The following is a 23,332-nucleotide window of genomic DNA, read 5'->3' on the forward strand; positions in this document are numbered from 1 at the left end:
CTGTATGGGGCGCCTGGGCGGCTTGGTCGGTCGGGCCTGTGACTCTTGGCTTGGGCTCACATAGGGGTCTCAGGTCGTGAGATCCACTGAAGCCTGCTTGGAATTCTTCTCTCTCAAAAAATAAATAAAATACAGCTGTGGCTCTTAAAAGGCTATATTTCAATTGTCTGAGAAATACCTTTCTGTAAGCCTAGCTCATTTCATTGTAACAAATTGTAAAGTTAATGTTTTTGAAGGAAAAAATATGCTTTTATACTTAACCTTCTGGTTACCCTTGGGTCAATTCTCTATTCAATTTATGGTAGACAGTTGAATTTATTATATTTTGTTTTTACACATACGACTTTTAATTTCTACTCATTTTTTAGATTTGAGAGACAAAGTGTGTGTGAGAGAGTGTGTGCGTGTGCACACCAGGAGGGGGCCACAGAGGGCGAGGGAGAACCCCAAGCCAGCTCCCTGCTGAGCAGGGATCCCTGTGGACAGGGAGCTTGATCTCATAACCTTGAGACCATGACCTAAGCTGAAACCAGGAGTCAAATGCTTAACCGACTGAGCCACCCAGGCACCCCTCTACTCAGCATTTTTAATGCTCGTTGCAACTTTTGGCTTGAAATTGCTTTTTTAAAGTTTTTTAGTTGGAATATAGTTGACACATAGCATTACATTCATTTCAGGTATACAAGAAATCGTTTTTGAAAAACCTCGCTCATAATTCTTGACATTTAAACTTTTATCTTCTAGAGAAAATTTGCATGATGGTCTTCAAGACTCTTATAAGTGTTGACATGTACATTTGTATAATTTGGCTCCCAATGTTCTTTCTAGTCCCTTGGGAAACTCAAATTTGAGTGTGTACCCTTTCTCCATATACTTGCTTATCGCCCCTGGATCAAGACCTGAGGCCACAGATTGCTATCCTTGGCCTGCTTCACTGTAGTTCCTGGGAGGGGGTGGTGGGCGGTGGGGGCTGGAGCAGGGGGTGGTGTAGTCGTGGTGTATTTGCATGTGGGCTCTGTGAGGAGCCCGACAGGCACACCTCAGAGATACTGCAGGTTTGCTTCCAGACCACTGCAGTAAGGGGCTATCACAGGACATTCAGATGAATATCTTGATTTCCCAGTGCATGTGCAAGTTACGTTTACCCTATGCCATAGTCTGTTAAGTGGGCAGTGGCATTACGTGTAGAGAGAAATGTAGGGCAGCCTGGGTGGCTCAGCGGTTTAGCGCCGCCTTCAGCCCAGGGCGCGATCCTGGAGACCTGGGATCGGGTCCCGCATCGGGCTCCCTGCATGGAGCCTGCTTCTCTCTCTGCCTGTGTCTCTGCCTCTCTCTCTGTGTCTCTCATGGATAAATACATAAAATCTTAAAAAAAAAAAAAAAAGAAAAATGTATATATATACCTTAGTTTTTTAAAGATTTTATTTATTTGGGACACCTGGGGGGCTCAGTGGTGGAACATCTGCCTTTGGCTCAGGGCGTGACCCTGGGGTCCCAGGATTGAGTCCCACATTGGAGAGAGCCTGCATGGAGCCTGCTCCTCCCTCTGCCTGTGTCTCTCCCTCTCTCTGTGTTTCTCACGGATGAATAAATCTTTAAAAATAAGAAAGATTTTATTTATTTGAAGGAGAGATCACAAGCAGGGGGAGCGGCAGAAGGAGAGGGAGAAGCCGATCCCCCCTGAGCAAGAAGCTTGACTCGATATGGGGCTGGGGCTCTGGCTCTATCCCAGGACCCTGATACTGGGATGCCAGGATCATGATCTGAGCTGAAGGCAGATGCTGGGGGTTGCAGATGCTGGGTGACCCAACCCCTGCACATAACTTAATTAAAAATACTTCATTGCTGGCGCGCCTGGTGGCTCAGCCAGTTGTGCACCTGCCTTGGGCTCAGGTCATGGTCTCAGGGTCCTGGGATCGAGCCCCGCATCGGGCGCCCTGCTCAGGGGGAGCCTGCTCCTCCCTCCCTCTCCCTGCTGCTCCCCCTGCTGTGCTCTGTCTCTCACTCTGTCAGATGAGTAGGTAGGGTCTTAAAACTATTTCATCGCTAGAAGAATACTAGCCATCATCTGCATCTCCATCGTAATCACTGATCACCAATCCTTGTGACAGAGCTAATAGTGGAAATGCTTGCCATCTTACTAGAATTACCAGAACGCGACACAGAGACCTGAGCGAGCAGGTGCTGTGGGCGAGGGTGCTGATAGACGTAGTGGAGGCAGCGCTGCCAAACCTTCAGTTAGGAAGACGCCGGGATCTGGGAAGCAGAATGACACAAGGTGTGCCTGTCTGTGGGGCAAGCTCTGCCGTGATTCTGGCTAACCCAGGGCTCCGTGGGGTCCCCAGCTTTGGGTGGGGCTTCCTCTGTGGGAAAAGGTTGGGTAAAGACAGCAAGGATGATGCCCAGCCTCTCTAGAGGGCGGTCGCCAACCTTGGATGTTTCTAATACCTTTCCTTCTACCTTTTATGGAAGTAGGCATTCTTGACAGCACACATGCCCTAAGTGTTGAGCTTGGCGAGTCTGCCAACCTGAAATCACCTTCCAGCAGCGGTCAGGTTAAGGAACCGAACCCACCTGGCCATCCTGTGCTCCGTCCAGTCACCGCCCCACTGCCGTCTCACAGTGGCGTGCATTAGTTTTGCTTGTCTCTATTCTTGTTTCTGACTTTTTTCTTCAACATCACATTTGCAACACATTTTCCATACTGCTGAGGATCATTGTAGATCAATCTACCATTGTAGGGTGGGGGGGCATTTGGGTGGGTTCCCAGTTTTTGGCTATTAGGACGTACTAGTGCAGCTGTGAACATTCTTTTTTTTTTTTTAATTTTTTTTTTAAATTTTTATTTATTTATTTATTTATGATAGTCACAGAGAGAGAGAGAGAGGGGCAGAGACACAGGCAGAGGGAGAAGCAGGCTCCATGCACCGGGAGCCCGACGTGGGATTCGATCCTGGGTCTCCAGGATCGCGCCCTGGGCCAAAGGCAGGCGCCAAATCGCTGCGCCACCCAGGGATCCCAGCTGTGAACATTCTTATGCACGCCTTGGACGAACATGCCTTGTCACTTCTGCAGGGCATATGCACGTCGGGGTGGAGTTGACCGCTGTAGTACCTCGCGCACACAGTGTCCCAGAGCTGTGGTAGTGGTTTACAGTCCACCAGTGGGTTGAGAGGTCCCAGACCTCTAAATGTACTGTATATTTGTCATGTTTACCATCTTGGCGACGTTAATTGGACCATTAACAACCTGGTGTGTAACTGTGACGGATTTAAAGCTTAGGCTTGTTGACAGGTAGGAGGAGGTCGTGGGAGGCCTCAGGCCACCTGAAAGGCCGTACTGCAGCAGCCCTTTCCTCCCCTGCCCCGGTTTGCTGTGTCCACACTTGCTAGGATTGCTGGCTCGCAGCTGTCCTCTGGGAGGCCTGGGCTTTCCTGTTCTGTCATTGCCTTTCCAGATCTTGGTGTATGACACACAGCACTGGAGAGACATGTTCGGAGTGGGAAAGCCAGTGGTGAGTGTTAGCTGGAGGCAGGTGTTAAGGGAAGCGTGTGGCGGTGGAAGGGCTTGTGGAGGTAGCTGGTGAGCCCCTCCTGGAATTAGTGTTTGGGCAGAGCTGGTCTTCAGGAATGCCAGAGAAAGACCCTGCAGGAGGAAGCTGGAGTGATTCCAAAGGCTCTTTTTCAAGTTAGATGACCGAAAGTGTTGTGCTAGGTTATGCACGTCATGTGATAGCAGCCCTGGGAGGGTAGTTGTGGCGAGAGCAGACCATGTCCATGTGGTCAGAGCATCTGGAAGGGGCTTAGGAAAGGCAGCTTTCTCCAGTCCCCTTGTTTTTGCTATTTCGGGCCTGGGGTCCTTAGCTGAGATCTCACTGCAGTGATTAATGTGTCTCTCTCACACTTTAGGATGCTTTGCATGTGGGATGGAAAACGGATTCCGAGTCTATAACACCGATCCGCTTAAAGAAAAAGAGAAACAAGGTAAGAATAGGTGACATTTCATGGTGTCTCCCTTTTTGCAGCCCTCAAAGAATCTGCATTTTATCCCATGTTTGGCAGAGCGGAGGGGTGGGTGGGGTGCTGGTTTTGAGAATTAAATAAGAGGTTCATGGCCCTCTGCCCCCCTGGACGGGGTGGGGGTGCAGGGGTGGTCCAGATGGCACGGCCCAACTCTGATTGCTCTGGGAGGTGTGAACTTTGAAGCGTCGTGTGTGTTTGCCCCGTCTTCAGGTCTTGCTGGTTGCAGTGGGAGAACACGGTGTAGTTGTTGCGGGCCATTCTCTCTCTCCCTGCTGAACAGGAGGGCGTAGAGAACTCAAGTAATGGGTTTAATAGAGTATATGGGACTCTTGACCCTTGATAAATGACTGCTTAGAAAATATTATTTGTAATAGTGTTTTTAATTTTTTTTTTAATATTTTATTCATTTATTCATGAGACACAGAGAGAGAGAGAGAGGCAGAGACACAGGCAGAAGGAGAAGCAGGCTCCTTGCAGGGAGCCCGATGCAGGACTGGATCCCAGGACCCTGGGGTCACGTCCTGGGCCAAAGGCAGATGCTCAGCCGCTGAGCCACCTGGGCTGCCCTGTAGCCATAAATTATAGTGGCTTCTGTTTACATATTTCAGTGTTTTAAGTTATGTTTTTGTGGAATACAAGTTTTCAAAAGCTTCTTAGGTGGAGTCAGGACTTCTGTATACTAATATAATGGTGGACTTTTTTTGCCATTTGACAGGAAAAAGTGGTAAATTTTACAGGTAGAATTTTTCCAATTTATTTTTCTCCTAATATGCTTTTCTTAAGCTTTTGGTGTCTCCTACACTTTACTTGATTGGAGAATCAAGCTTTGTCAACAGATGAACAAATCTCAGATCAATCAAAGAAAATGAGAAACATCCTTTTTCTTTCTACAGTTGTGGTTTGTTTTCATTTTAATTCAGTGCACAAGTTATATTTTCTGAGTGGAACTGTTTCTTGTCTGTAGGAGGTAGTTACTACATCCACTAAACAGCCCCCTTTCATTATCATAACTAATAATCCAGCTTCAGGGATTTTCAGAAATCTTTCTGACCGTGGCCATGGCTTGTAAAACAGTAGTGCTTTCCACCTAGGACTTGACTTTGTGGGCTCAGCTGTACAACTTCCATTATCAGAGAAAGACGGCGCAGGGACTAGTTCAGGGCTCAGGTTCTAGGCCCACACTGTTGAGCGGAATCTGGCTCTATCCCTTACCAGGCTGCTGTGTGACCTGGGGCGGCAAGTTCCTCACCTCCCCTGGGCCCCGCCTTGTGGGAAATGAAGGTGATAACTGTCTACCTCCCAAGATTAGTGTGACGATCAATGAATTAGGATGCTCAAAACAGGTAGATTAGTGCCTGGCACGCTCTTAGGTGCTGTGTAAGCTCGTGCCTTCCTGCTCTGTCAGCGGCCCTGCGCTCTTACAGGGCACGGGTCATGGTGGGAGTCTCCTATCAGTCTTCTGAGTATCTGACTTTTATTTTTTGGTTGCTTAGTGAATTAAGACAACTCTGCTTTATATAGATAAATAGTTACAAAATACTTTGAAACAATTTGACTTGTAAATTCCAGGATACTTTTTACTTAAAGTGCTCTAGAAGTTTAGGAGTTACAGGCTTAGTTTTAGGTTGAATCATTAGCAGTATATTGATAGCTATTTCCTAATTACTGAAATGTTTATAACAAATTCAGGATTTTTTTCTAAAAATACATTAGTCAAGAAGCTTTAAAAGTCTGAGTTCCAGGGCAGCCTAGGTGGCTCAGCGGTTTAGCGCCACCTTCAGCCCAGGGCGTGATCCTGAAGACCCGGGATCGAGTCCCGCATCGGGCTCCCTGCATGGAGCCTGCTTCTCCGTCTGCCTGTGTCTCTGCCTCTCTCATGAATAAATTTAAAAAAATCATAAAAAAAAAAAAAAATTTCCAGAAACGTTTGCCATTGTTACACTGAGGGCAAGTACTGTCCTCCTGCTGCTCAGCTGAACTGTGTCTGTGTCTGGAGCAGGCTTTCCCTCAGCTTAGCTGGAGTGAGTTTGAAAAGGATCCTGGTGGGGCCATGCTGTGCTTTTTGATGGTGTATTTGGAGAAGTCCATGCCTCTGCACTGTACTTGGTCTGCTGTTACATTTCTGGCAACTTACAACTGGATGCAAAACAGGCTGGACCTTGTTCCTGTTTTATCTCTGCGCTTTGTGTTTCCTAAATGAGGAGGAAGGAAGTGTGCCTGCATTTCAGCAATCACCCCCAGATCTGGGCTGTCGGCCCTGTTCTCTCCAGTGTGACTGTGGCACTGAGTAGATGTGATTGGCCGTGAACTGCCTCTTGCAGTTGTGCCCGCCGCTGGCAGGGACTGGGAGCTATTGGAGCTGTTGGACCCTCCTAAGCATTGAGGGTCCTGGGTCTTATTCACACCTGAAGCGGTTGCAGCTCTGCTCCGCTCCAGGAAAGCCGTGGAGACCCAGGGAGGACTGCCTGGTGTTCACGGTGATGCTGTGGGGCCCGAGTGTAGGACTCTGATTCACATCTGAGCATACACAAGACGGAAGGTTCAGGAATGATGCATTTGGATAGAATAATACCCAGTGATTATAGAAGTTAAGGAGTATTCTTTTTTTTAAAAAAAAAAAAAAAGATTTTATTTATTCATTCATGATAGAGAGAGAGCAAGGCAGAGACACAGGCAGAGGGAGAAGCAGGCTCCATGCCGGGAGCCCGACGCGGGACTCGATCCCGGGACTCCAGGATCACGCCCTGGGCCAAAGGCAGGCGCTAAACCACTGAGCCACCCAGGGATCCCCAATACGGAGTACTCGTTAAAAGTTAATTTCACTTTTTCATTTAGAAACAGCTCTTTTGTGGTGCACAGGTGATTAGAGCCTGCGTAGCCTACGCTCAGTGAGCGTACACAGCCTGCAAGGCGGGCAGAGGGGTTCGGAGGTGTTCCCGTTTTCCGAGTCCCTCACTTGTCCCTCCATGTGACCCGTGCTCACCATGGGCTGTCGGCAGCCATATGTGGGGAAGTAGCAAGGACACCGCTAGAAAGCACAGCATGTGACAGGCCGTGCTCAGGTGAGGCCCGCCTGTTGCTGAGCCCGCGGGTGGTGACCGGTGCCTTCCCTTGTCGAGTGCTGCCCTGGTGCAGAGGACAGTGACGAACAAAATGGGCAGGGTCCTTGGTGACACACCCAAGTAAGTATCTAGAAATAAAAGGTGACCTGTCGTGCACAATTCCTGACGTCACCCAGTCCAGCAGCCTACCTGAGGTGACTGTGTGCTGGGGCCTTAATCCTCGTTTGTCTGACGTCCCAGAGGTTCACCTGGACTTCGTGCTCGTGCGCTCACCCGGTGTGTCCGAGATGAAGGGACCAGAGAGCAATGAGAGAAGCCTGCAAGGTGGGGGACATGAGTGTCGCAAGGGGTGGCGGTAGCGCGTCAGCGTGCAGCCGTGCGGAGGCTGCCGAGAAGCGGGCCATGGCATGGCCTGTTTCACGGCCATTTTTATTTTTAATTTTTTAAAGATTTTATTTATTCATGAGAGACAGAGTCAGGGACCCAGGCAGAGGGAGAGGCAGGCTCCCTGCGCGGAGCCCGATGCGGGACTCGTCCTGGGCCCCTGGGTCACGACCTGGGCCCAAGGCGGCCACTCCAGCCCCGGGTGCCCCGTGTTTCGTGGCCTCAATGGTACAGTTCAAGTTGGTAGAATCTTTTTGTAGGGTGATTTGGCAAAATGTGTTCACTACAGACACACATACTGTTGAATTCATCAATTATACCCAAAGGATTTTATCTGAGAGAAAAAATTGGAAGTTACTAGATGTTTGTATAAAGATATTATTGTTGATCCCGAACAACACAGGAATTAGGGGCAGCCCGGGTGGCTCAAGTGGTTTAGCGCCACCTTCGGCCCAGGGCCTGATCCTGGAGACCCTGGATCGAGTCCCACGTCGGGCTCCTTGCATGGCGCCTGCTTCTCCCTCTGCTTGTGTCTCTGTTTCTCTCTCCTCTCTGTGTATTCTCAGAGATAAATAAATAAAATCTTTAAAAAAAAAAAAAAGAAAATCCATGTGTGACATTTTTTTTTTTTTTTTGAAGATTTATTTCTGAGAGAGAGAGAGAGAGCTGGAGAGAGAGCACGCGCATGAGCAGGGGGAGGGAGAGATGGAGCCAGAGAAGCAGACTCTGCTGAACAGGGAGCCTGACATGGGACTTGATCCCAGGACCCCAAGATCATGACCTGAGCCGAAGCCAGATGCCCAACTACTGAGCCCCCCAGGCGCCCCCATGTATGACTTTTGGGTTCCCCAAAACTTTTTTTTTTTTTTGGGTTCCCCAAAACTTAACCACTTATAGTATACTGTTGACCAGAAGCTTTTTATCAGTAGCAGTCAGTTAACATGTGTTTTGTTTTTTATACGTATTATATACCGTATTCATACAATGAAGTAAGCTCAGGAGAAGGAAACAATATTAAAATCATAAGAGAAAAAAAATCATAAGAGAAAACACATTTACAGTATCAAACTGTGTTTATTCAAAAAAAAGTCTGCTATAATTTGACCTGTGCAGTTCACTCCCGTGTCACTCAGGGTCAAGTGGATTGTCAGTCCTTTCTAGCGTTTCTACTAGGCCGTGAATTTTGCATTTCTCACTGAGTGAGCTGATGAACTTTGGAATCATCTTGAATAATCGTGACTGATCTGTTAATTTCTGACTTTCAGAGGTTTTGCTTCCTCTCTTGCCCTTTGCCGTGCCCTCCCTGTGCCAGGAGCTCTGGTCATTTCTCCCCAGAGCTGAGGAGAGCAGCGTGGGCTGGTCCTCCTCTGCCACAGAAACCTTCCAGAGTGGGGTTTGTCTCTCTGAACCCTAAACTTCTCACCGGGTTCCTGTTGCCTTCCCTGAGCAAGGGTTGTTGGTCTTCCTTTTGTCGTGGAGGACATCTAAAGATCTGCCGATGTTTTCTTCTTAACGTAATTCATGAATACTTTTTGAGCATTTCAGACCAGTGAAAGGTGTTTTAAATGATAAACTCAAAAAAAAAAAAAAGTTATAAACCCTGCTTTTACATTGAAGCATTTTTTTTTTTTTAAGAATTTATTTATTTATTGATGAGAGCGAGAGAGAGAGGCAGAGACACAGGCAGAGGGAGAAGCAGGCTCCATGCAGGGAGCCCGACACGGGACTCGATCCCAGGACTCCAGGATCGCGCCCTGGGCTGCAGGCGGCGCTAAACCGCTGAGCCCCCCGGGCTGCCCTGGTCCATTGGCTTCTTAGGGTGCTGTGGGCTTCACATTTATACCTGGAAACACGGCTCATGAGGATGGGCTGCTAAGGGAAGTGCAAGCCCACAACTCTTTGTCTTGCCCGGCCACCCAGCAGTGTCCTTGCTGATGGTAGTCAGGTATAGATGGCTGATAAAGTCAAATGCTGAGTGTTACATTTCTCATTTTTTCCTGTATTTGAATTGTAAAATACACATACTAACTTTTTTTTTCAATATCATTTCAGAATTTCTGGAAGGAGGAGTTGGCCATGTTGAAATGTTATTTCGCTGCAACTATTTAGCTTTAGTTGGTGGTGGGAAAAAGCCGAAATACCCCCCCAACAAAGGTAAAGTGACAGTGTGCTTAATGATCATGCCTCATGTGTTGTAATGTCTGGAACTTTTTAGAGCATCTTGGGGTTTGCAGCTCCATTTGCTCTTCCCTGGTAGCCCTGTGGAGTGTGAAGGACTAGTCACCAACAGGAGGCATCTGGAGAGAGAGGCTTGATTCTGCTGTTCCCGGGAGTGTGTATGGCAAGGGTCACTTGCTTCTATTGACGTAAAGCACGTGCTTTTCAGTGAATGTTGGCCAAATAGGGGGCACGCCGTGCCTGTGGACCCGGTTTTGTTTTAAGTATTCAACTGTGGGTTGGTATCATAAATGTTAAGGGGTTTGTTTTAAAGCGAGGTATGGGAAGGTGGTTCTTCCTACAAAGAGGCACTGATTTGCAGGAGCATCGCTTTGATTGCCACATAGAACAAAACCACATTGGCTCTAGGTTTAAGAGTGGGTGTAGGTCTGTGTTCAGACAGATTGCGATGTAAGAGGTCTGGTTTTTAAAGTAGGAGAGAAACAGAAACTTTACCCACCACAGTTGTGTCCTCCCTGCCTGTAGACCCAGGAATCTCTCGGGGGAAGAGAAAGAGAGGAGGGCAGGACAGCGGAAGGGGTGGCAGGGGGATTGGGGCAGTGGGTGAGGACCTCGGGTACAGAGGAGGTGGAATCAGGAAAGCAGCCCCGTCCTGGCTTAGGAATGTTCTCGTCTAGAAGCAGTGTGGCGGACACGGCTGCCCTTACTCACAGGAAGGGGTAGGGAGAGAAGTGAGTGGCAAGTGCTGGTGACCTGGCGGCCCTGGAGGACTGTGGGGTCGAGCCCACTGCTGATGGTTCCTGAGCAGGTGGGAGGGGGTGGAGTGCTCTCTTTCCAGCTTCGGCAGGAGGAGAAGGTTCCGGGAGGTGCCGTGGGTGTGAGCGCGAGCTGGAGGTCTCCTGGAGACGACGTGGGGTGCACGACTGTGGCAGGCTCTGCGGCCCCGGCTCAGAGCTGTCAGGGGAGCCCCGTGGAGGGCGTGAGTGGGGTGGGGAGCAGAGCTGCTCGCAGGGGTGAGCCCGGGGGAGCAGAGCGTGTGGCTTGGGAGAAAGGCCGTCCCGACGTGACATGGAAGCCAGTGTATTCGGGGTGCAGGGAGGGGTCACTGTGGAATAAAGGTTACTTTAGGGGCATCTGGGGGGCTGGACGTTCAGCTCTTGACCTCAGAGTTGTGGGTTCAAGCCCGGCATGGAGCCGCCTCAGAATTCCTCCCCCTGGGGGATCCCTCGGTGGCTCAGCGGTTTGGCGCCTGCCTTCAGCCCAGGGCGCGATCCTGGAGTCGGGGGATCGAGTCCCACGTCGGGCTCCTTGCATGGAGCCTGCTTCTCCCTCTGCCTGTGTCTCCACCTCTCTCTCTATGGGTCTATCATGAATAAATAAATAAATCTTTAAAAAAAAAAAAAAAAAAAAAGAATTCCTCCCCCTGGCACCTGCTGGGTCGGTGTTTGCCTTGCCGTGAAGCGTGTTACTGCTCACGGAGGAGGAAAGAGAGCGTGGAGCCCGGCCCTCCCATGGCACCGGAGGGTGGGCCACCGTGGGGTCTCCTTCACCTGTCATTTTTGTTCTCTCTTACAAAAAAACCCAAGAAGTTAACGTCTCAGAAAATTTACAGACTTAGATGAAAGCCATTTTCTAACAAATTTTGAGTAAAACCTAAATTTATTTCTTGTAAAAGAGTACTAAAGGCAGTTTTAAAAAACAACTTGGTTTGTTTAAGCTTTTATGAGATTCAGGTTTTTTTCAATATCAAAATTGTTGAATTGACTCTTAATACTTTAGTAATTGTAGATAATAAGATCCACATTGTTGACACGTGAAGAAGCTGGTGTTTGGTTTATGAAAGAGTTAAAATGAGACTGGAGATGGGTGGTCGCCGTGCAAGCAGGCGAGCAGGCTGGCTGCTCGGAGCCGAGAGGCCTCCTGATTCAGGCAGGAGCTTAGAGGGCACAGGACGGAGAGTTCCAGAACTAGGGGACACACCTGCTGTCAGGAACTGTTAAAAGGCAGACCTGCCAAATCCCGGGCAGTACACAGAACCTCCAGCCACGGGGGCAGCGGGAGGCCAACAGTGACCCCGGGTCCGTGGATTTTTCTCACTGCCTGGGGCATTGCATCTGGTCACTTTCCTTTTGTGAGTGAAATTTTGTGCTGCTGGCTCCTGGGATCCGTCATGCTGTTTCCAGAAGTTTCTAAAAAGAGTTTACTCATATTTGTGACACTTGACGTGGCTCATCTTTGGGACCCTGGCTGGATTGGGCCAGTTTACCTTTGCTTGAATTGCAGACTTGACATTAGGTTGCGGGGCCGGGGCAGTGTACTTGGGAGCTGTGTGCGAATCCTCTGCCTGCGAGGTGGTGATCTCAGCGAGGGGGCTGCGGGCGGACTGCCCCCCCCCACCCCCTGCACCCTCACCCCCAGGGGAGCCCACTTTGGGGATTTGTGAATGAAGAGACTTAGCAAACAGGGATGGTGTTTTGAAGGGGTAAGAACAGAAGTCTCTGCTCCATATTTGAATAGTTATAAATTTTTACCTTCTCAGTAGTAAATTTTATAAAAGTTTGGTAGTTCTCCTAGGTACTGTGATCTCTTGATTTAAAATTGAGGTCCTGGAGTCCATTCTGGCAGAACTTGCCCCGAATCCCACCTCCAGGACTCCAGTTGGTCATAGGGCCGGGACCCCTGGGGACCGTGGCTCACAACGGAGGCAGTGTCCCTCCCTCACGCTCTTCCCGGACAGCTCTGCGAGACAAGGCTCCGGAGAGTGGCAAGGGTTGGGGTCCAGACGGCCTGTGCCTCTTCCCCCTGCGCGCTTCTGCCCTCCTCATCCTTGGGGGTCATCTGTAATGTTCTCAGCCCTTGGGACGCAAACTACTGATGCTTCGTGGACCACATGAGTGTGTGCAGCAGAATGCGACTGAGAAGAGTGAGGACCGTCGGGCGGGGGTCGAGAGAAACCCCCAGCCCTGTTTTTTTATCCATGGAAACTGAAGCCTCTCTTCTCTGGGTCCAGGGGTGTCTCCAGCTTGCTTTGGGTTCAGGCGGGTGGAAGCCAGGAAAGGGGGCTGGGGAGAAGTTCGTCTGGAAACTAGGCAAGGTGGGCAGCGAGGAGGTGCGTGTGTGTGCGTGTGGGTTGCGGGGTGGGGGGGGGAGAGGGTCAGTGGGGGTGGTGTGGACCGGGTCGGGGTGGTGGGAGGGAGCAGGTGAGCACCCCACTGCCAGCCACCGCGTTGGGCGGGGTGCAGTGCCCCCCCCACTCTGAGCCTGGGCGCCGGGAGATCCACAGCTCCGCGGGGGACTGTTCTGCAAGGCCCCCCCGCCCATGAGTTCTCTCTGAAATTTCAGTGATGATCTGGGATGACCTGAAAAAGAAGACTGTTATTGAAATAGAGTTTTCTACAGAAGTCAAGGCAGTCAAGCTGCGGCGAGATCGGTAGGTTTGCTATCTCCGTTTTGAAAGTGGGAATAGCCTCTTTCTCTCAAGACGGCTGAAATACTTGAGGAAAAAACGTGTTTGGGAAAATTATGTCTTCAAATGTGATGATTGTAGTAATGAGCCAAAGGATGTGGAGTTCTCTGTGTTGCTGCGGAGGAGGCCTGAATTCTAGGGGCTTCCACGGATGGTTGGGAAGCAGTGGCTGTGCCTGGCTGCGGCCCGGGGGTGCTCAGTCCTTCCCAGGACGGTCCCCGTCCCACAGGCTCCCACTGAGGATGCAGGGCTGAGCCGCCCCTCGGTCCAGCGTTTCTACACGCTGCCTCAAAAACTGTTACCTGTGGGGCAGCAGCTCTTTCTGCTCACGGGTCCTGTCCCAACGCTTTAATAAAACCACCATTTTGCACCAAAAAAACCCCAAACTGTTACAAGTTGGGAGATGGAAGATTTGGAGACTCCTCATGGAGACGGTGGCTTTGCTGTCACCTGCTGAGAGTACAGGCCTCTCGCAGCCACCACCGTCATGGTGTTGAGGAGGACACAGAAGTTTTTCCTAGTAGGTTGAGCAAGATAGTTTCATTAAATTGGATTTTAGTTTGGTGTGATGCATATCGACACTCAGCTACGGGAGGGGCGGAGCCGAACAGGGTGCCTGTGAACAGGGGACTGTCACACCTGCCTTCTTGGGTAGCTTGTGACTTGCAGTAATGTCCTTGGTAGGGCCCCCAACAATGCAGAGGCGGGGGCCATGTCCAAGGACCTTGCCGTTCCCAGCGTTTCTAAATTATCCAGACGTGGCTCCGGTGGATAAATAACTCCTGCCCCGTGTATTCTATATGGTTCTTAGTCTGGGTGAAATATTTGATGAAAATGTCCTTAAACCTCAGAGAGATCTGTTAGGCAGCCTGCGCCCAGGGGCCCAGGGGAGAGGCCCTCGTCCACCAGCGCCCGCCACACCCCGGGGCTCACGGGTGACCTGCTCCAGAGACGTCGCCGGCACAGGGCTCTGGTTCAAGAATGATCCTGTCTGTGCTGTTTGGACTCTCTAAGTTTCAAAATTATAAGAACAAAAATCACAAAAGTCTAGAGTTTCGCTTTGGGGAATAGGAATTCTGATTGTGTTTTTTTCCTTTCCAGAATTGTGGTGGTTTTGGACTCAATGATTAAGGTGTTTACATTCACACATAACCCCCATCAATTGCATGTGTTTGAAACCTGCTATAATCCTAAAGGTAAGACACTCAGAGGAGGAACGATGGGACTGGCTCATGGGGACGTGTGCGGGGTGCCCTCTGCTGTGGCGGGTCTGCGAGTGGCCTGTGGTGGTGACACGGGTCCTGAGGTGCGTGGGGCCCCTGACGGAGACCGGCTTCTCCGTTTCCCGCGCACGCGCTTCCCTCGGTGCCCACCACCGCCTCCTGGGAAGCTCGGCCCGCCGGCACCTGGCCTGCCAGGCAGGGGCTGCGCCCTCCCCGTCCCCCACCCCGGGCGGCGGCGGGTGTTCAGGAGCCCCTTGGGGGACCTTACAGTTGGGTGTTTTCACTGAGTTCTGAGGGGTTTCCTTTCCTTTTTCTTCCGGAGCCAGGATTGTATGTGACACTGTTCCCCATTGTAGCATCTTAATTTCTTTTTAAGATTTTTAGTGTTTTTCTTCTAGCTTTATTGAGCTGTAATATGCATAAATTCACTCATTTTAAGTATACGAATTGATAACCCGAAGTCTTGGTAAATGCCGTAAGCAGCTGTGTAACCTCCGCCTCAGTGGAGCCGAGTCCAGGCGGCCCCTTCTGCAGCTGGCCCTCAAGTTTGGCCTTTTCGGTTCTGTTCGGGGCCTTTCTCCTAGCTGACTATTTCTTAGATTCCTCCGTATGTCGTGTATTATTCTTTTCCTCGTTTTTATTGCGAAGTAATCGTGCGTGGTATGGAGAGAGTGGACTGTTCATCCACTGCGGTGGTTTGACTGTTACGAACAGAAGTTGCCGCGAGTGTTCACAGACACGTCTGTGCGTGGAGGTGCCGTTTGATTTCTCTGGGGTGAGTGCTGACAAGATCGTTCGTGTGCTGGGTCATACTGTGATGACGTGTCCACGTTTATAAAAATACCTACAAAATGTTTTCCGAAGGGGCGGTGTCTTCTTGACCCCCCCCCCCCCCCCCGGGGATCTAGGAGAGCTGGATCGCAGCAGGTCCCTGCCCAGCACTTGGTGTCACTCCGTTGCCGTGGCCGCTGCCGTGGCCGCGGGAATAGTATGCGCCTGGGCTTGAGTTTGCGTATGTCTCTGAGGACTGGCACCGATGAGCGTCTGGTCATGTGCTTGTTGCCATTCAAACGTCTCTTACGAGGTGTTTTCACATTTTCTCCCATTTTAGCATTGTTTATCTTTTCAGTTGTGAGACTTCTGCGTATGTTCTAGATAAGGCCCTTGGTCTATTAGTTTTGCAGAGATTTTCAGTTGGTCTGTGGTTTTTTGCAAAAAAGATATTTTCTTCTAGAAGCTTTAGATCTTCACTTAGGTGTTTAATCCTTTGTGTGTGTGTGTGTGTGTGTGTGTGTGTATGGCATGAGCAAAGGCCCAGATTTGTATTTTTCTTTATGACTATCCGGTTTCTAGTGCCATTTGTTAAGACTACTTTTTCTGCATTGAATTATCTTGGTACCTTTTTTTCTGATCAGGTGAATATAAGATTTTTCTGGACTTTTTATTCTGTTCCAGTGGTATGTCCTTATGCCAGTACCATACTGCTTTGGTATCTGGAGCTTTAAAATAATAATTCTTAAAATTAGGCTGTGTAAGTCTTCCAATCTTTTTATTTTACAAAAAAATTTTAGCCATTCTAGGACTTCACCTTTCCTTATAACTTCTAGTGTCAACTTGTCTGTTTCTTCAGAAAGGCTGCAGAGACTTGAATTGTGACCACACAGACCCTGCGGGCGGATGAAGATTCTAGCCGTGACCGTAGTAGATCCGATCGGGTCACTCCTCCATCTGTCAGATCTTTGGTTTCCTTTTTTTACATTGTGTTACAGTGTCTTATACAGATGCTGTTAAATTTATTCCTGAGTATTTTGACTTTTTATGTAATTGTTCTTTTTTTTTTTAATTTTTATTTATTTATTTATTTATTTATTTATTTATTTATTTATTTATTTATTTATTTATTTATGATAGTCACAGAGAGAGAGAGAGAGAGAGGGGCAGAGACACAGGCAGAGGGAGAAGCAGGCTCCATGCACCAGGAGCCCGACGTGGGATTCGATCCCGGGTCTCCAGGATTGCGCCCTGGGCCAAAGACAGGCGCTAAACCGCTGCGCCACCCAGGGATCCCCTTTTTATGTAATTGTTAATGGAGTTTTTAGATTTCACAGTTCTGTATTCTCAGTGGCTGGCACTATGGAAGACAGACATTTGACAAAATTCATTCAAGAATAAGTTCAGGGATGCCTGGGTGGCTCAGTGGTTGAGCATCTGCCTTTGGCTCAGGGCCTGATCCTGGAGACCCAGGATCGAGTCCCATGTCAGACTCCCTGCATGGAGCTTGCTTCTCCCTCCGCCTGTGTCTCTGCCTCTCTCTGTGTCTCTCAGGAATAAATAAATAAAATCTTATAAAAGAAAAATAAGTTCAGATGTTTCCAATTATGAGGCTGTCTCACTGGAGTTAGCTTTGTTTCTTTTTTTTGTTTTGTTTTTTTAAGATTTTATTTATTTATTCATGAGAGACACAGGCAGAGAGAAAAGCAGGCTCCAGGCAGAGAGCCCGATACAGGACTCGATCCCGGGTCTCCAGGATCACCCCCTGGGCCAAAGGCGGCACTAAACCACTGAGCCCCCCGGGTGCCCCTGGAGTTAGCTTGAGTTGGCCCTCTTGTACCTTTTACAATGAAAAGATTGTGTGCGTCCGATATAAATGAAAACCCTTGGGGGCGCCTGGGTGGCTCAGTCAGTTAAGTGTCCAACTCTTGGTTTCGGCTAAGGTTGTGGTCTCAGGGTCAGGGCATCGAGCCCCACATCGGGCTCCACCCTCAGCAGAGAGTCTCTCTAGCTTCTGTCTCTCCTCCTCTCCTCTGCCCCGTCTGCTTGGGCACGTGTGCACGTGTCTTCTCTCTAGGAAAAATAAAATCTTTAAAAAAAAAAAAAAAGGAAAACCCATGCCTAAGTCTTATTTTTTTATTTTATTTTTTTGTGAGGTAGAGGGCAGAGGCTTGTACACAGTCGTGAGTCCTTGATGGGTTTTTTCTCTGTCTCCGAGCAGGCCTCTGCGTCCTGTGCCCCAACAGTAACAACTCCCTCCTGGCCTTCCCGGGCACACACACAGGCCACGTGCAGCTCGTGGACCTGGCCAGCACCGAGAAGCCGCCCGTGGACATTCCAGCCCACGAGGGCGTCCTCAGCTGCATTGCTCTTAACCTGCAGGGAACAAGAATCGCAACCGCATCTGAGAAAGTAAGTGCGTGTCCCTCCGTTGATAGAGCCGTGCACCTGCCCCCGCCGCCCTTGCTCCCGGGGACGTACCGTGTGGGCCCCGCAGAAAGGCACCCCTTCCTTGTAGGTTCTGACTCTTACGGGTTCCCACCTTCTCTTGGGAATCAAGTCAGAGTTCACTAGACCGTGGAAGAGTCCCGTTACTTGGTGAAAGCTCCTGTTTTTGGCAGCAGAATCACTGTTCCTTTTTGTAACCAGCCGTGGGAGTTAGAACAAAGATGGCGTTTCTCTAGACAGGGCTGACAGCCCCGCAGGAACGTCCCCCCGGGCTGCGGGGTCCTCCTCGGCATCTGCCCGGCCGTAGAGGCATGGGGTCAGTGGGGAGGCTGGCGCCAGGGCTCTGGCTCCTGCCCGGTGCTGTTGGGCTGGAGAGCCACCTGCTTCTCGGGGACAGCGGAGGGAAAAGTTGAGCATTAGATGATGTGGATGAGTTTGGGAAGGGGTTGTACGGGCTAATGGGTTTGTGAGTGTGATATTCATTTAAAAAAACTAAAAAATTGTGAATGATAATAAAACACTTCACTGTTTTTCAAAGGGGACCCTTATAAGAATATTTGATACTTCATCAGGGCATTTAATCCAGGAATTACGAAGAGGGTCTCAAGCCGCCAACATCTATTGGTAAGAGAGCCCACCATTCCCCCAGGGCCATGGCTTTGGGTGGGCCACGTGGGCAGGGCGCATGCGACCGAGGGCACGTCCGGGTCCCTACCTGCTGTGGGGGGTCAGGTGTGAGCTTGTTTTATTAGGACTAATTTTAAATTGTTACTGTGGGACTATGTACACAAGGAGAAGGAATATGATTACCTGCCGTTGACCCATTGCCCTGCCTCGTGCTTGTCCGTACTTGCCATCTTCCTCCTTCTCCACTGGCCTCCCCCTGATTCTCCTGGGGTATTTTAAGGCAGACACCACAGAACTCATTAGCTCATCTGTAATCAGTTGGGTGCCCTGTGAGACACCGCAGCCCGTGGGGTTTCGTCCTTCGCACCCGTGGCCTTGGCCAGTGCTGAGCAGCATTTGGGTACGCGTGATAAACGTGATTAATACGTGACTGTAGGGACTGTGCCTGTGGAGCCCTGTGGGGTCTCCGGTGTCTGCCCTCAGGGCCCCGGGGCCTCCCGGGGGGTCCGCAGGGAGCCTCTCCCTCTCCCTGGCACCCACTCTACTGGAGGGGGGCCTGCGTGGGCTGGCGAATGGGGGCAGTGGTGCTCAGGGTCCTAGGAATGCGAGGAGGCCAAGGTCAGGGGCCAGCTCACAGGCTGCTGCTGCGGGTGGGCGGCTCCTCTGTCCGCACGGAAGCACAGCTCCGTCTTGTGTCCCCGCAGCATTAACTTCAATCCGGACGCTTCCCTCATCTGCGTGTCCAGTGACCACGGCACCGTGCACATTTTTGCTGCCGAAGATCCAAAAAGGAATAAACAGTCTAGGTGGGTTTCCCCGGAGTTAACAGGCCTCGCCCCTCCTTTGGGCACACTGGGTGTGGAGTCACAGTCGGGTCTCAGTGCGCGCTTGGCTGTGTGACAGTGAGGGCGGCGACCCTCTGGCAGCCCAGCTGCGGAGGCCGTGGGCCACAGTACGTGCTACCTGTAGCTTTATTACAAGGACACGGACGCATGGTCCATGTTCCGTGCAGAAGAGACAGGAGTTGACCATTTGTTACTGGCGACAGGAGGGTCTGAGGGAAATGTGGGGAGTCGGTAGTGACGCAGGGAATTTCAGCTGTACGCATGGGTGTCCCTCAGCTGCTCCTGGTCGGTGGCCACGGTGTGCGGCGCGGGAACGGGCACGCCGGGCCTCCTTGCCGTCTGACGAGGGTCCGGTCCCCGTCCCGATCGCGGACCTGGGCCGGGGCCGCGCCCCTCGTGCCGCACTTGCCTGGTTCCTGTGAGCCCGCGTGAGCACTTTGGTTTTCCACGTGACGAGACCAATCAAAAGGACAGACTGCGGCCCGGCTCGGGCTGCGAGGGACCTGGCCCTCCCCGAGACTCGGCCGTAACCGCCTTCTCTCCCTCCCCTAGTCTGGCCTCCGCCAGCTTCCTCCCAAAGTACTTCAGCTCCAAGTGGAGTTTCTCCAAGTTTCAGGTGCCCTCAGGCTCTCCGTGCATCTGTGCCTTTGGAACGGAGCCAAATGCCGTCATCGGTAAGTGGGGCCCACGGTGGCCGCCCCGTGCTTGTGCTCCGGGGCGGGGTCCCACGTGGGGCCTGTGCGGCCGCAGGGGAAACACCAGCCCTGGCCCGGGGCGCCCCAGCAGCTCGTGGGTGCTTGGACTGATGACCCCACGGGGCTTCCCCACGTGTCAGTCAAACATGGGCACCCCCAGAACGGTCGGGGCTCCCAGCCGCCGTGGGCGTGGGGCGGGGCGGGGGTCCCCCATCAGCCACACTCACTCTGGGTGGCCACCTGGGGCAAGGCCATTTCCGGGTGAGCGCGGTGCTGTCTGCTGTTGACCTCGCGCGGAGAAACACGGGAGTGAAATGGTGTCCTTCTGTCTCAGCCATTTGCGCAGACGGCAGCTACTACAAGTTCCTATTCAACCCCAAGGGGGAGTGTATCCGGGACGTCTACGCGCAGTTTCTAGAAATGACCGATGACAAGCTGTGACTCCGCCGGGCGCGAGCAGCGCCCACGGCTGGCCACCCCAAGGCGCTGAGTGTGCCCGTCAGACTCTGGGGCGCTGCGCTGCCCGCGGGCCTCGTGCTCATGGCCGGAGGACCCCCTGGGACTGCGCTCCTGAAGCCATCCTGCGGTTGTCTGTTTTCCCGAGCAGGGCTTCCCGTTTCCAGTATTAAAGAAGGATCATCCTCCCGGCAGTGTAGACGCTCCCGTGGCTCTGAGCAGCCAGGCCCGACTGCTGGCCTGTCACCCGTACTCCAGCTGTGACGCTTGCTTCCGTGCTTCCACCACCCCCGCCTGTGCCCCGTGCCCTGGGCGCTCCGCACATGGACTGCGCTGACACAGCGATGGACGCATTAAAATTTGTTTTGGCCGCAGATTCCATCATTTTCCCTGAGTCTGTCACGGGGGGTGAGCACACGTGTCCGTGTTCGTCCTGACGGCCCCGGGTCTCCATGTGGGGCCACGGTACCAGCAGCCTTAGAACAGGAGGGAGGGGTTCCTTCTCCATCTGGACGTGAGCAACGACTCCACCGTGCTGGGGAGCCCGGGGTGGCGCCCCCTGCGCCGCGACCCCGCCGTCCCCAAGCCTGTCGCCAGCCTCGCAGCAGCTGCGTGCCCACGGGGCACCGTCCTGTCGGAGCTGCTGGAATCGGGGCAGAGGCCCGGCGCTCCGTGGGCTCGCCCCCAGGTTTCCATCGTGTGCATGGGGAGCAGCGCGTAGCTCTTCAGACCAGCCCCCAGGAGGGCGGCACCTGACGGGGATGGAGGGGGGCCAGGCATCGGGCTCACAGGCCACAGCCGCGGGCAGTGCTGGGGCGAAAGGCCCACCAGGACCTTTCCTGGCATTTGGGGCTGAGGCCAGTCATGGGCTCTGTGGTGTTAGTGCTCCCGGAAGTATGTATTTGATTTTCTTAAATTCCTTTTAAAGAAATCTAGTTTCACGGTTCTGGTTTCCGGTTGTGAACGTTGAAAGTCTGGGGCTGCAGCTGTCGTCCTGCCAGTTCTTTTACTGTCATGTAACCAACTCCCTTTGTACGTGGATTTCAGTGTAAAGTCTGCATGTTCCTTTTGTGTGTATTTAATCATGAAATTTAATTTTGCACTTATTTGTAATGTTCCTTTTAAATAAAAGTGACTAATTTTGTTGTAGTCCGTATCTGTTGAGGGAAACAATTGTGTCTCACAAAACCGAACCCTAGTTTCGGGATCGGCCACCCTGGGCCGCTGCACTGCGCGGGGAGCGGGGCTCCGTCGGGGACGCTGGTCGGGGCTGGGGCGGGTGCGGCGGCCCAGGGCTCCTCGTTCACACGGTCCTGGTTTGTGTTTCCCCAAACACGTCCCGCGCGTGGACACGGCACAGCTGTCGCCGCGGGCCCGCGTGGGGCCTGGGAGGCTGAGGCAGATGCGTGCCATGGCCGTGACCCGAGTGGCTCCCACGGGGTGGAGCGCGGCTGCCCCAACTGCTGACCCTGGGGGCAGGCCGCCCGGCAGGCCGTGTCCCTCCCGGGGGCCCCCGCCCCGGCGGCGTCACCAGGCTTCCCGGTGCCCCCGGGCCTCTGCACGGCCTCGGGTCGACCTCGGCACCTCGGGAGCTGGGCCTGGAATCTCGACCCTCACAAGAGCCCGGAGGAGGCTCGCGGGGTCAGGGCGGGGAGGCGCGCGGGGTCGGGCGGGGAGGCTTGTGGGGTCGGGGTGGGGAGGTGCGCGGGGTCGGGCGGGGAGGCTTGTGGGGTCGGGGTGGAGAGGCGCGCCTGGACTCACGGGCCTGCCCGATGACCTCGAGTTGCCCCCAGGTGCTAATGTGTTTGTTGCTGGCCCTTTAGGGACCCGGAGCCGTGGCACGCCGTCTGTCCGGCTGCATCTGCCGCTTTTTCTTCCAAATGGGCTTGAAAGTATCTGGGGTAATAGCCTCAGAGAAGAGCATTTTGGTGCAATTACCGAAATACAAAAATGATTGTCCCGTGCCGAGGGACCAAGCGTGTCGGGACCCTGTCACCGTGTCCCCGACACGCAGGTGCTAGCGTCTCCTCAGCGGCCTCAGACCCGCTCGTCTGTAAGTGGCAGCAAATTGACTTGCGTGGGAGGAAGCTCTGAGTTTTTCTCTGGTGTTTCATGGGTCTTGTTTGGTTTCAAAGTGAAAACTCTTTTACAAACTTAGACTTGGGAAATGGGTGTTTCTCTGTGTGCCTTATATATTTATCATCATGGGGCCTTGTTGAACTTCTTGAATCTGTAAATTTATGACTTTCATCGAATTTGTTAAACTTTGGGCCATTATCTCCTCATCCAGTTCTCTCGTCTCCTTCTGGGAGCCAGTCTGTCCTGGTCACCAGTCACTGCGCCTGTTTATATGATTTTTAAATATTTTTTCCTTTTTTTTTTTTTTAAGAAAAATAGGTTAATTTTCATCTACCACTGACTCACCACTGATGCCCTATCACTGCCCATTCTGCTTTAAAGCCTGTGACAACGTATATTTTTCTTTTAACCACGTCTTATTTCAGATACTATTTGTTCTAAAATTAGTATCTGATTCTTAGCAAATGTTCCCGGTCCTTTGAGCAGTCTTTGTTACGTCGTCGTGCATGTTCAGGGTGCAGCTGTGGACGTCTGCGATTCTAACATCTGTTTGTCTTTATTCTGAGCAGCAGTCACACTCGTGTGCAGCACTTTCTGGTCGTGACCTGGGTGTTGCATACGCACCCGGCAGATACCATATGTTCTGTGTCTCTGAGGATCACAAATATTTGTTTTGTTTTGTTTTAAGCATCTAACCCTGCTGAAGCTGTTCTCGCTCCGCCCCCCATGGCAGGTGGCGGGTGGAGGGCAGCGGGGCGCCCTGGGCTCTCACCGGGTTCACAGCCATGGGGCTGGGGGCACGATTTTGTCGTGTAGTTTTTCTGCATCTGTTCAAGTGCTCACGTTGTCCTTTATTCTGCTAATGTGCCTTACGTTGGTTTCTGACGGGTCGGCCAAGTGTGTGGTCGGGAGGCGAACGACTCGGCCGAGGCGTGTGATCCCGCCACCCCTGTTAACTCCGTGGGGCTGCTGAACGCTGCTTGCCCGTGGTAAAGACCGACCGCGTGTCCGAGAGCTCCTTGTACCTGCAGTTTTCATTACATTGTCCCTCCCACGTGCTGATATTGTGGGTTTCA

At 51.8% G+C, this 23,332-nt stretch overlaps 1 protein-coding gene across 6 annotated transcripts in view; it reads left to right on the plus strand.

Moving 5' to 3' along the window:
* WDR45B (WD repeat domain 45B) overlaps positions 1–23,332 on the plus strand; it is a 41,079-nt gene that overhangs the window by 2,091 nt on the left and 15,656 nt on the right. For 2 of the 6 annotated variants that reach the window (XM_038546206.1, XM_038546208.1), the window contains exons 2-10: positions 3,909–3,983; positions 9,521–9,622; positions 12,989–13,076; positions 14,214–14,308; positions 17,328–17,518; positions 18,093–18,178; positions 18,886–18,987; positions 19,579–19,700; positions 20,329–21,333. In XM_038546206.1, the coding sequence (XP_038402134.1) occupies positions 3,909–3,983; positions 9,521–9,622; positions 12,989–13,076; positions 14,214–14,308; positions 17,328–17,518; positions 18,093–18,178; positions 18,886–18,987; positions 19,579–19,700; positions 20,329–20,441 (974 nt within the window). In that variant the 3' untranslated portion in view covers positions 20,442–21,333. Of the gene's footprint in view, positions 1–3,013; positions 3,515–3,908; positions 3,984–9,520; positions 9,623–12,988; positions 13,077–14,213; positions 14,309–17,327; positions 17,519–18,092; positions 18,179–18,885; positions 18,988–19,302; positions 19,558–19,578; positions 19,701–20,055; positions 21,334–23,332 lie in introns of those variants that run through there. The other 4 variants (XM_038546210.1, XM_038546207.1, XM_038546211.1 and 1 more) reach the window with 4 other exon arrangements.

Source organism: Canis lupus, chromosome 9, assembly GCF_011100685.1.
Source record: "Canis lupus familiaris isolate Mischka breed German Shepherd chromosome 9, alternate assembly UU_Cfam_GSD_1.0, whole genome shotgun sequence".
NCBI lineage: Eukaryota > Metazoa > Chordata > Mammalia > Carnivora > Canidae > Canis > Canis lupus.